The sequence below is a fragment of the Halichoerus grypus genome, chromosome 9 (genome assembly GCF_964656455.1).
Source record: "Halichoerus grypus chromosome 9, mHalGry1.hap1.1, whole genome shotgun sequence".
Lineage (NCBI taxonomy): Eukaryota > Metazoa > Chordata > Mammalia > Carnivora > Phocidae > Halichoerus > Halichoerus grypus.
This window is the reverse complement of record NC_135720.1, coordinates 15,434,851-15,448,465: the sequence shown is the minus strand read 5'-3', so window position 1 is coordinate 15,448,465 and position 13,615 is coordinate 15,434,851. Positions and strand designations below refer to the sequence as shown.

Below are 13,615 nucleotides of genomic sequence, written 5' to 3'. Positions count from 1 at the left end.
TGGGAATTCTCTGTGCTTGTGTTTAAATAAAAGGGAGGGCTGAAATAGTTTCACCATATTCAGTTGTGCACTGTTTGGGTAGTTTGGTTCTAGATTGAATATACTGTTTGGAGCTATGGCTGTTGACTTATAAAATAACTCTTCAGTCATAAAAATGGTTAACTTTTTTTTTTTTTTACTTTTATGTTAGATCTCCACCCAAAATGAGGCTCGAACTCAACAACCCTGAAATCAAGAGTTGTATGTTTTACCAACTGAGCCAGCCAGGCACCCCGAGATGGTCAACTTTTTAAGCGTTCTTGATAGATGGGCTTATTAATATCTTGCAGCTCTGTGTACATGTGGCGGTGGGGTCCTTACAGTCTCTTTCAAGCAGGATAACTTGCCTTTGCTACCTGAGGGTCAAACCAACTAGGATCCCCAGGCAGGAGAGCCTGCATCTCTTGAGTCATTGTTTCCTTATGTCCAAGTCTGTGCCCAGGCTCTGGCCATCTTTTTTTTTTTTTTTTTTAAGATTTTATTTATTTGATAGAGAGAGAGAGAGAGATAGTGAGAGAGGGAACACAAGCAGGGGGAGTGGGAGAGGGAGAAGCAGGCTTCCCGCCGAGCAGGGAGCCCGATGCGGGGCTCGATCCCAGGACCCTGGGATCATGACCTGAGCTGAAGGCAGACGCTTAACGACTGAGCCACCCAGGCGCCCCCAGGCTCTGGCCATCTTATTCTAGTGGTGCCCTGTGTCTTGAGCTGCAACCCCATTTGTGTGCAGGATCGGGTATAGCAAGACGCATTCCATGTACACAGCTGTGTCTAATATTGTTGAATCCCCTTGTCATTTGAAATCTAATGCTGACTCCTTCAACACCCTCCTCACTGCAAGAATGGGAATTTTTAAAAGGTGGCCTTAATATGATATAAAAATATTGGAGTAGAATACATACCTTGGTTTGTGCAAGTGGACTGAGGCTCACACAATGGCTTCTCTGAGAGCTTGTCAATTAAGAACGAGAACCTTCCCAGATATTACTCCATTTGAATCTCACACAATCTAAAAACTGAGATGGTCTTAGTCCCCATTTATAATTGGGAGAATGAGCTCAGAGCAAAGGTTCCACAGCTAATGGGAACTGTGTCGTGGTCTCTGCTGTTTCCCGCATACTTTCTGTGGTTAAAACAAAACAAAAACAAAAAACCAACTCTGGTGTCTCTCCTCCATTTAGACCTTTATGTAAACTGCCTTGCCCTTCTCCTACCCAGACTATTAGAAAATTAGAGGATTAGAAGTCTTCATGTTAGATGTTGTTGAGTGCGGAGGGTGGCCCAGTCAGGCAAAATTTCTTGCAGCTTTCATTTTAGAAGGGGAAACGGGCCCGGGACAGGTACTTCCCTTTGGAGCATAGCTGTTGACAGCAAATTACCTGTATAATAAAAACAAGTAAAACTTAGTTAACAGTTGACTTATTACAAACTTATAACATGGGTTAGGGGATGTTCCAAATATTCTGTGAGGTAGATAAAATGAATTCTTATTCATTTTACAGAGAAAGGGCGGTAGGAGAGGCTAAATAATGCACAGATTAATAATAAGAGGCTAAATAATGCACAATAATACATTAATAATAAGGCTAAATAATGCACAAGGCCGCAGATCAGACCTTGCTTTCCTGGCCACCTCCTCGTTGCTGGCCTGGGGCCACCACGTTTCAGGCTAAGACAATGAAGGGACAATTACAAAATGCCGAATTGAAGTACTTAATCTTGCTCCAGAGTACCCAGCCCGCCACTCCTTCTGAGCCCACTGTGTTATCTTCCCGCCAGGAGGGAATATGGATTAGTTTGCATGAACAAACTCCTGAAATACGATTTCACTGCTGAGTTTCTTTCTTAAAGCAGTTCTGTTTTCCCATGAAAATTCATGTGACTGGTAGAAATTAGAATTACAATGCTTCACTGTAAAGCAAAATTTTCTTAGCTGCCTTTCACCCATACTAAAAATAAACTGAAACAAAATAACTTGCAAAGGAAAAGCTCTCCCACCACCCAGTTGTAAAAGTAATGGTGTTATTTAGGTAAAGAACAGAACACAAAAATAGAAAAATAAAGGATATCAAATATTCATAGTTCCTTCCCCAGTGACTTTGATACATTACGGTATTAACAGTTTGGTAATGTTGCTATTTTACAGTATGTTCTCCTATGTATTTATCATTATTTTATGAAAACTGTTTAGTTTGCCTTTTAAATTGACTATTACAACATAAAATACATCTCCATACTATTATACACTTTGTAGGTACCATTTTTAATGCCTACAAGATAGGCTATAACCATTCCCCAAATTTTGGATATTTAGAATTGTTTCTTATTTGAAGTTAATTTTGAAAAATCTTTTTTCCTCTTACTCTTTTGTAATGACCTTAACTATAGGAATTCGATCCCATAGTTCAGGATAGTATAGTTTACTATGATTTAGTAAAGCATCCGCTTCTTTTCTTCACTCTCTGTCCTAAAGGTTTATACCGTGTTGAGACTTGGATTTTATAAAGTTTCTGCTTAGATTACGTTTTACAAAGCTTTCTGCTTAAATTAGTTTGAAATAAAAATGGTTATTTTATAAAAGAAAAGCAAAGCTTTTGAAACCCATAATTCTGTTGGTGTTCTGTAAATGACCTCTAAATTAGAGGGAAGACTTTTCGCTTAAGCATAACCCAGGCTGGTTGGTACTGTCACGATGACTTGTGTTCTTACAGCCTGTGCCATTTTTGTGAGACGAGTTTCCCAAGTGAGGAATTCTGCGCTTAAGAAACTCCACGCCTGGGGCTGCCTGGGTGGCTCAGTTGGTTAAGCGACTGCCTTCGGCTCAGGTCATGATCCTGGAATCCCTGGATCGAGTCCCGCATCGGGCTCCCTGCTTGGCGGGGAGTCTGCTTCTCCCTCTGACCCTCCCCCCTCTCATGTGCTCTCTCTCATTCTGTCTCTCTCAAATAAATAAATAAAATCTTTAAAAAAAATACACATATCAATATATCGGGAGCCTCTGGTAGCCTGCAGGAGAGCTGTGATGTTCCTGACTGGGTCTTGGTCAATATATATTTTTTAAAGATTTATTTATTTCAGAGAGAGCGAGTGAGCGAGCAGGGGGAGTGGCAGAGGGAGAGGAAGGGAGAGAATCCTTGAGCCACTGAGCTGAGTGTGGAACCTGACCTGGGGCTCAATCTCCCCACCCTCAGATCATGACCTGAGACGAAATCAAGAGGGGGCCGCTTAACCGACTGAGCCTCCCAGGCGCCCCAGTTCTGTTTTTGATTAATGGTGTGGCCGAGGACATTATTAATATGGTAATCACATTTGGAGATCATACGAACAGAGGGGTGGAAGCTTCATGAGAGCAGTTTGGTCCATCATTGCTCAGATGATCTGAAAAGATTTGTGAATCATGGGAAGCCAGGTGATTAGCATGCTTATAGCCCCAGAATCTACAGATTTTAGGGTTCTCCAAGTATTTTCACCTTTGCAATGATAAAATGAATAAAAAGGAAACCAGGCCTTCATATGATATATATCAGTTATGCCTCTCAATAAAAAAAGAAAACTGTCTCTTCCCCCAACACCAGTGCAAAACAAAGAAGTCTCCAAAGGCAACATTTGTTAAAGATTTTGTGTAGTGTTACTAGAGTTTTGTTCTTTTTGTTAAGTGCTTAGACAGAGATCGGACAGAGACCTCTCATTCCCTTCTTCCCTTCCTGCCCTCCTGTTAGTGGGTTATTTTTGTCTTATTTTAAACACATAAAGGAATCAAAATTCTCTGTAACTTGCTTTTCCCACTTAAACTGGAGACATCTACCCACATCAGTGTCTCTAGATTTACTGCCTTCCCTTCGATGCTGTTATATGGATTGTGTGTTGTACATCACTCTCCCTATGCCTCAGGTATGTAAAGCCGTATCCATTAGAATAGCGTGCTGGATGGGGCGCCTGGGTGGCTCAGACAGCTAAGCATCTGACTCTTGGTTTCAGCTCAGGTCATGATCTCAGGGTCATGAGATAGAGCCCTGTGCCGGCTCCGTGTTCCGTGTCTGCTTGAAGATTCTCTCTCTCCCTCTCCCTCTGCCTCCCCTTCTCGATTGCTTGAACATGTGCGCTCTCTCTCTCTACCTCTTAAAAAAAAAAAAAAGGAATAGTGTGTTGGAGTGGGTATGCACATTTAAATTATTTATAGCTATTTACAAATTGCTCTCCAAAGACATTGTTTACTGATTTATACTCTGATTTCTATTTTTTTTCTGTTTGACACTTTTAAAGGCTTACCTTCAAAACGCTACCTATTAGAATGAAGAAAAAGACATTGAAGTGTTTTCTTTACAAGTTTTATTAGGGGTTTAAAATACCCCCCAGATGGGGGTGTATGGCGGCTCAGTCAGAAGGGCATGTGACTCTTGATCTTGGGGTCATGAGTTCGAGTCCCACATTAGGTGTATTTATTACTTAAATATTACTTAAATAAAAATTTTAAAAACTGACTAAAAATTCCCCCCAGATAATCTTTTTTATTCTGATCATTTGTTTGTGGGTCTTTGTCATATTGACTTCTGGTTGTTCCTGCTTATATCTGCTTAACAGTTCTGCTTCTTGGGTTTTGCCAGAATTGCACTGGTCAGAGCCTCATTTACTACATTCGCGGCAGGACTGTGGGGCCAGTCCCACCTCTGGTGGTCATCCAATGAGGATGCAGACAGAGAGCATCACTTCTGTGGTGGAAGAAGATACTTCAGCAGGCTCATCTCTACCCCCAACACCCTGAGAGTGTCAAGAACTCACCTGTTTGAACATTGTTTGACTCATTCAGTAAAGAGCTTGATAATCCTGGGGCACCTGGCTAGCTCAGTCAGTAGAGAGTATGACAACTTATTCTCGGGGTTGTGAGTTTGAGCCCCCTGTTGGGTGAAGAGATGACTTAAAGATAAAATTCTTTTTCTTTTTTTTTTTTTTTTAAAGATTTTATTTATTTGACAGAGAGAGACACAGCGAGAGAGGGAACACAAGCAGGGGGAGTGGGAGAGGGAAAAGCAGGCTTCCCGCTGAGCAGGGAGCCCAATGCGGGGCTTGATTCCAGGACCTGGGATCATGACCCGAGCCGAAGGCAGACACTCAACCGACTGAGCCACCCAGGTGCCCCTAAAGATAAAATTCTTAAAAAAGAAGGGTGCTTTGATGGCTCAGTCAGTTAAGCATCCAACTCTTGATCTCAGCTCAGGTCTAGATCGCTGGTTTGTGAGTTCCAGCCCCATGTTGGGCCCCGCCCTGGGTATGGGGCCTACTTTAAAAAACAAAACAAAAAAGCTTGATACTCCTACTCCTTACTCTGCAAAGGAGCTCAGAGCAAATGGTGGGCAGTCCTGTGGAGGAGGAAGAGGAATGGAGAAGTCTGGTGGTTTTTTTTGCAATGCTTTGGCTGCCATTTTGGATATTCTCTGTTCTTAGAGGAATGAGAGGAAAACACTGTTGCAGGAAGCACTGAGATTTTTTTTTTAAAGCTTGTTGAGTTGTAATGTGGTAATACTTTACAGGAATAAACTCTGGCTGACCCACTCAAAGGATATAAGCTTGAAAACATTAAGGGTTTTGATTTGCTCAAAAGAGGCGTTTACGCTTTTTGAAGCACAAATCCAGTGGGAATAGAAGTTTTCTGGTGCTCACTGTGTTAAGTGCAGAGAGCATGTCTTTCAAGTCTAATGTCTATCTCAGGAGTCAGGGTTCTATAATTGTATTTGTACAAGTGTAAAAGTAAGTTCAAAAGGAATGGAAAAAGCTGTGTGAAAGAATGGAGTAGACATTTCCTCTTTCTTTCTTGTTTGGAAACTTGAATCCTGATAACTGCTTTCTTCCCTGAATTAGATGGCCCTCATACCTCATCTGGCTCCAGTATTCCCATTCCCTGTCACTTAAGTTGTGTCCTTGCCTCTCTGTGTTTACCTCGGCATAACTGATAAATAAATCCTTCTCTTCTGTGGACATTTGAATTATAGACAAAAGAGAGAATGACTGAGGACAAGCCAGATATGTATTAAAAAGCATGTAATTCTTGGGACACTGTGGCTCAGTTGGTTAAGCACCTGAGTCTTGGTTTTCTGCTCAGGTCATGATCTCAGGGTCATGAGACGGAGCCCTCAGTTGGGCTCCGTGCTCAGCAGGGAGTCTGCTTGGATATTCTCTCCCTGTGCCCCTCCCCCCCAATAAATAAAGCTTAAAAGCATGTATTCTCCCCCTTTTACAAATGCTTATGAATATATACGTACACATAAAGATAGGACTTTAATGTTAAGGAACAGTGGGTTCGGTTTCTTACCACTTGAGGTGACTTTAACTTACTGGTAACTCTCAGAAGCACCTGAATCTTTAACAATAGTATAAATTATATAAATGGTTGGGGATGGGGAAAAAAAGCAAACAAACACTCTTTTTGTCACAAAAAAAAAAATTATCCATCTACAAGGACACATGAGATTTTGTAAATAGCATCTCTAAATGAAACACAGAATGGTGGAAATAATCCGAATATGGTTAGGGATGAAGCCCCATTTTTGTTGTGGAGGGTTGGTCTGTCATGGGCTTTGAATGCTCACTGGAGATGGAGCTTGGGTGGTCCCCTTGCATTGAGACCCAAGCTATGAATATAATAACATTGACTCAAAACTCAGTTTTAATAATGGTCCCTGTCATCAGTTGTCTGCTACCAAAGTTAATACATCAAGTGCCTTTTGGAAGTAGAGACAGTTGCCCTGTGGTCCCTGGGAATAAGTAATCCATAATTATCACACTTTGTGTATAAGGAGGGCTAGCAGCGATCTCCAGTTTTAAGACTCATTTGATGTCATTTAATGTGCTTTGTTATATGTAAGGGTAGAGGAAGGTTTGTGTCTGAATCCTATAGGTATTTCACGTTTAAAGACAAAGACAGTTTGGATCCCGGTTAAGGTATCTTGAGTTTGACAATTCATAAAGAATTATGAGACGTCTTTCAAGAATTATAGAAATTCTCTAGGACTCTAAACTCTGTAAAACTTCAGACTTCTGGTTACTAAACAAGAGGCACAGTTTACTGCATTGAAAAATGGAGGCATTAAACCTGCTTTCCCATGAGCCCCATTTAGTTTGCCGTATCATGGTGCATACGTCAGCGTTTTTTTAGGTTAGATTCATTGTGTTTCCATGGATCCCATAGTAATATGTGTTCTCTGCTTTCGTCCTCATAGCTCTTCTTCACGTTATTAATCAAATCTGAGCCTGACGTGTTCACATAACTAGTGATTTTTAGTCCAAATACTCTTCAACGCTGACATTTTTGCTAATGGGCATTGTGGAGACCTTCCCCTCCCCCTGCTTTTGTCTTTAGGTTTCACTTAAGACTCCTGTCTTTCATATTTTGGTAAGAGAAGACTTAAAGTGGAAATGTAATCTGAGTATTCTGTCTAATAAATAGACTCAGCATGGGTATTTTGAAGCCAACTATTCCTTCTGGAGAGTAAGTATTAAAGTACAGTGGTTATTATTTCAGGAAGCAGCTCATGCCGTTGAAGGGCAGCTTTGCTGGGAGCCGGGAACAGCCAGGTGAAATCAATTTAGCTCGGTTCAGGTCTTCTGGGTTGACTGTCTTGAACCTGCTGTCCCTTCAAGGCTCCAATCAAAGTCAGTGGTTTGGCCAGGGTGCTCCGTTCGCCTGGAAGCATCATTGAATCCTGCCAAGTAGAGTGCCGTGGTTTAGAGATTTCTTTGGAGTAGGCAGGTCTGGGTACTATGGAATACTCTTAATGGCATTGTATCATTATGCAGAGCAACAGGTCCTTCCATAATCTCTAATGCCATGGGAAAACCCTGGAAGTCGTTATTGAGGAGTGCTGGCCTTCGGGCCCTGGTGCCTCCCTTCTAGGCTGTGGGGCCCGTGGCCAGCCAACCCCAGCCTCTGTGATCACACTGAGGTCCAGTGTCCTCTTCTGTACAATGGAAATACTACCACCCGCCTAAGTTGGTTTTGATAAAACGAGAAATGTATATGAACTTATATGAACTGTAAAGCTTTGTTGAAATCCTGGCGTTCCTAATGGTTATTATACTATTTTTTGCCATAGCCTCAAAACTTTTTACCTATATTCTCAGGATTTACAAAATAATGGACGGGCATATCTATATGTCTACTGTTTTTGCAATGGAAAACATCAATTGCACAGGCTATCCTCTGGGGTAGAGGACAACTGATCATTTTAGTAATATTTTAAGGAAAAATCAACGACTCACAAAAGCACGAGTGACCCATCTCTTTGTGTTGTCCCTGGGTACACTGGTCTTTGAACCATGGGGTTCCTAATTCACCTCCCTTCTCTGCTTCCCCTGTATCCTTTGTCACACGCCCATCGTGTGGGAACTGAGATGTAGCTTTATCTGTACTTCCTCCTCTGTTTGTGACTGGCTCTCTGTATTCTTCCATCATGACCATTGCCCTAATTGTTTCGTTACATGTCTGTCCTTTTTCCTGAGAAGGACACATTGTCACTTAGGTATACTTTGGTCAAATATGCATATCTTGCATCCAATCACAAGGAAACATTGTTTTAAAGAAAACAGCATATGGTAGCTCCGTACCCAGCATGGAGCCCATCCCTGGGCTTGAACTCACAACCCTGAGATAAAGACCTGAGCTGAGATCACCAAGAGTCAGTTGCTTAAGCGACTGAGTCAGCCAGGTGCCCTGAAAAAAACAATTTTTAAAAGTCTATTTTTCAAGTAGTCTGTAAGCTCAAAGGGGCTGGGGCCACACCTGACTTACTCATTGTTGTATCTCAAATAGGCCTGGAATGGTGGGTGTGTAGGTCATGTCTGGTGTTTGGATAAGTGGAAGGGTGTGCTCATTTACCCAGATACAGAGCCCTGTCTGCTTGATAAGAGCTCCTGGGGTACCTTCTATAAGGTAGCTGGATCATCCAGACTAATGACTTAAATCTTCATTATCATTGAAAGTAAGTTTACATGGTTTTGTTTTCTCACCGTAGCTCCTACAGAAGAATGGTCAGCTGTCTAGTGCCAATGGCTTAGCTGAGGAAGAAGAGTTCAGTCCCCAGGAGGGAGCCCTGAATGGCCAGGAGGAAGAAGCCATTGTCACAGATGGTAAGCGCCTTTTCGGTCTCTGGGCAGAAGAAGTAGGGACTCTAGGGCTGACAACACCTGCTATGAATCTGCTGAAACAATAAAAACCAGCCTGGTTGGACCATACAGTGTCCTGCCTGGGGGTGGATGAGGTTGACAACAAAAGCAATCCATTGGTTGCAAAAGGAAGTATATATCAGACCTTTTGGGTGGCCTCGACACTCAGGTATAGGAAGTTCTGCCAATATTTGGGTATAGGAAATGTAGTCATGTTTCGTCTTTCTTAGATGTTTTTGTCTGGAACTTAGGTTGGTGGTGTTTTGTTTTGTTTTGTTCTGTTTTAATTGTTGCCTGGTCGCAATTAGTTGTCTGGTATTGATGTGAATTCTTGTTGGAAACCCCAGAGTCGTGGTTGCTTTAAGAGTCAGTGTCTCACTCTGGCGAGAGGCCTGCTCCCCTTGCACAGATTTTTCTAGAAGTGTATTTTTCAGGGTGCATGCCGCTCTTTGCCCAAAGTATGATTTGCTGCATGTTTTCTAACTCTTGAGCCTAGAGGCCCCGTGGGGGTGGTTATTGGAAAGTGAATCACCACATTGTCACTAGTTCGAGTCAGCCCACGTGAGGTCGCAGGGACCACACCTTCGGGTCAGAAGTAGGCACCTTGGCCGGTAGGCCTCAATCGAAGCGCCCCGGGCTGAAGAAGAAACGTCCTCTGCTCTCGAGTTCTTGTTTCATCATTCCATTCAATCATAAACAGGGGAGTAATTTAACAACCACTATCGAGGATGCATAAAAATGATGATTTGGCATGGAGTGAAGTGAGTCTTCCAAGCAATGTGAATTAAGACAAATGAAGGGGAAAGTCCCAGGAGAGGAGACTGGCCATTGCCTTGGTTAAATGAGACTCCTAACATGTGGAACCTGTTTCTCTTCTTGTTCAATGCCCCCATGGAGCTGCTTCAAGCCGCGAGCTGCTTTTGAAGTTGGTGGGAAGACTGATCTTTATATATAACACCACAGGCACAATATAAAGTTAGAAATACATACAGCCTCACAGAAGGGAGGATTTGCATGACCTAGTGTGAAAGTTTCAAATCATCTCCACCAAAAGAACTGGAATGGCCCCAACTCAAATTCCAAAGTCCCATGCTTTGTCCTTCCCATGGCAACTTCTGAATCCAGTCAAGCCACAGCAGGTCTGGAGCCTTCTCTGGCCAAGCCACTGTGCTCAGTGCTGCAGGGAAGATGAACAGACTGACAACCAGCCCACCGCTTACCCATTGCAGGGGAGAGGAAGCGGGTCTCTAGAAGGATACACAAGATAAAGGGAAAGGTTAAGACAGGGTAACATGGTGGGTATCAAATGAATTTGCAAGAAATGAGAGCTGCTCTGAGTTCTGGTGGTGCAACCATTTGAGGTCAGAGCGTGGGTAAGATCTGGGGAGTGGGGGAGATAAAGGGTTAGATTTGTTGACAAGGGACGGGGGCCAAAGTGAGGAGAGTAATAACAGCCAACACCTTGCAAGTTTTTACTGTGGGTCGTGGAACTCTGCCTTTTGTGCATTATGGTCTTTAATGAGGTAGGTAATATCGGTGTCAAGATTTCAAACCCAGGTCAGCAGGTTACCTAGCACAGGCTCTTAACCGCTATGCCTTCACCATGCTGGCCATGTCCACGGGCTTCTCTCCTGGCACAGCGTCATCTGAGCGAAGAGTAGAATGAACACCCAGAGAGGCAAGTGTGCTCGGTAACAGGGCTGTGAAAGCAAGTATTTGGTAGCAATGTGGGATCACTGACGTATGCCATCGAGGGAGCCCCTGGGTCAGGCAGGCTTCCTCTATGATGCTGATGTATGTGATCGAGAAGAGAAGGTAGAGCAGGAGAAAGGACAGGCCTTAGCAGATGATTATTCCATGGTCTCCCTGAGCTGACCCAGGCTTCTGATCGTGGCCTTGGGGCTCTGAGCAAATAGCAAAGATTTCTTGCAAAAAGAGTGGTAGTTAATATACCTTGTCCTTCAAAAGATCCTGAAAAGGCCTTGTCACCTAGGAAAAGACTGGTGGGTGTCCTAGGGCTGCAGAGGTCTCCACCCCAGGCCCTGCCTTTAGGATGAGCTTTTAGGCAGAACTATTAATCCATTGGCTTATTAGCATCTGTAATAAGCTTGGTACACTTGTTTTTTCTTCTGCCTTTTTTTTTTGCCTGCCTGGCATTGTAAACACGGATACTTTTTCATGCCCTTTTTTTTTTTTTTAATTAATTTATTTATTTGAGAGAAAGAGAGAGTGGGGGAAGGGGCAGAGGGAGAGAATATCCAAGCTGACTCCCGCTGAGTGTGGAGCCCGACACAGAGGCTCAGTCCCATGACCCTGAGGTCATGACCTGAGGTGAAACCAAGAGTTGGACGCTCAACCAACTGAGCCACCCAGGCGCCCCTTTTCATGCTTTTCTTTTGACTACAGTAATAGCCTATGGTTAGATTTTATGGTTATTTCCAGAATTTCCTTCTACACAGAAGCTTACTAGGATGTATAAACAAAGGCATAATTTAGTATGTAACACTTAATCGTAGGATTGCGGGGACCTGGGTTTCTACTACTGTCCACATCAGTAAGAATAGATCTGACCCATCTTCTTGCCTAGGAGGATTGACCAACTGTGGGATTTGGTCCTGCCATACGTGGATCAGTTCATGCGAGAAAACTATGAACGAGTGGCATTCCTGCTGGAGGGTTTTTAATTTAAAGTGGCTGACTATATTTAGACAAAGCCAGTATGAAAATATTTTCTGACCTTGACTTGTTTGCTTTCTTTCTGAAACCAGACATACTGGTAATTCAGAACCAATCCTCTTCCTATAATGAAAATGGAATCCTGTTTCCTTGTAAACTTTCCTCAAATGACAGAAGATAGGAACTGCCTCCTAAATAAACATCTTCTAATCTGTGCATCAGGGTTAGAAATGTATATGGCAATTTTGGAGAGGACTTGAAGATTATATAATTCCATGGGCCATCTTTTAGAAGGTACACCATCAGGGTTGAGAACAAATAATTGTTGAAAAAAAAAAAGGGACCCCTGGGTGGCTCAGTTGGTTAAGTGTCTGCCTTCGGCTCAGGTCATGATCTCAGGGTCCTGGGATCGAGTCCCACATCCGGCTCCTTGCTCAGCAAGGAGCCTGCTTCTCCTTCTGTCTGCTGCTCCCTCTCTCTCTCTGACAAATAATGAAATCTTTTTAAAAAAATTAAAAAATGAAAAAAATTCACAGTAAATTACTTGAGCCTCGGAGATTTTGTCCTTCTGAATTTTTAAAGGTGATTTACCGTTTATTAAAACTGCTTCTGTCCAACAGCAGCCTTTTCCCAACTCGAAAGTTCTTTCATGCCATGCTATTTTCAGCATTCACAGGGGTCATGCAAGTGCCATTAGTTTTGTGGAAAGTCTGCTTTTGTTGAAAGGCTTAAAAAAAGCCCCCTCGATCCCTGTCATTTTTCTACAGTCTGTGGCCCCTGGATTTTCTATGAGTTAAATGCCTCAACACAAATGATTTTTAAAACATTACATGTGGATCCAGTTCCAATTTTATATTTAAAACTTTTGCAAATTAAAAACTCAGATTAATAAAAAAATTTAACTTTAGTATCTGTTGTATGCATTTTTCCCCCAAACAGATGGGAAAATTCAATATTACCAAATAAAAAAATTTAAGACCTTCTTTATTTGGATACTATATATTTTTAAAGGTTTTATTTATTTATTTATTTATTCGACAGACAGAGAGAGATAGAGCGCATACAAGCAGGGGGAGTGGGAGAGGGAGAAGCAGACTCCCCGCTGAGCAGGGAGCCTGGTGGGAGCTGGATCCCAGGACCCTGAGATCATGACCTGAGCTGAAGGCAGACGCTTAACCGACTGAGCCACCCAGGCGCCCCTGGATAATATATTTTTTTATTAAAGTGCCTACTCAATTCTGCCATGTGCAAATACACAAGTGATTGTCTCCGATCTTAATAATTTGAATTTATCATTTACAAGGCAGTTTGTTTCTTTTTGAGATTTGCCTTTCTGCAGAGTAAATACAGCAGACGTTATAAAGCAGGTGAACGCCATGATTCCTCATCTCCCTAGGTCATACTGTTTGTATGAACAAACAGAGTCATTTCCTTGGTTTTTAAATTTTTGTTCGCATGTGCTTTATATAATTTGCATACCCACAGTGTGAGGACATTTACCGCAGCAGCAATGGAGTGGTTGTGGTGCTCTACCCTTGGCATTTGCCACTCTGGGGCCAACTGCATTAAAGGTAGCAGTCAGGGGCGCCTGGGTGGCTCAGTTGGTTAAGCGACTGCCTTCGGCTCGGGTCATGATCCTGGAGTCCCTGGATCGAGTCCCGCATCGGGCTCCCTGCTCAGCGGGGAGTCTGCTTCTCCCTCTCCCGCTCCCCCCTCTTGTGCTCTTTCTCTCTCTCACTCTCTCTCT

General features: G+C 42.8%; 1 protein-coding gene across 2 annotated transcripts in view; it reads left to right on the top strand.

Moving 5' to 3' along the window:
* Nucleotides 1–13,615, top strand: part of AKAP12 (A-kinase anchoring protein 12) — a 95,410-nt gene that overhangs the window by 43,640 nt on the left and 38,155 nt on the right. For both annotated transcript variants that reach the window (XM_078054569.1, XM_036072972.2), the window contains one exon: nt 9,042–9,156. In XM_078054569.1, the coding sequence (XP_077910695.1) occupies nt 9,042–9,156 (115 nt within the window). The remainder of the gene's footprint in view (nt 1–9,041; nt 9,157–13,615) is intronic.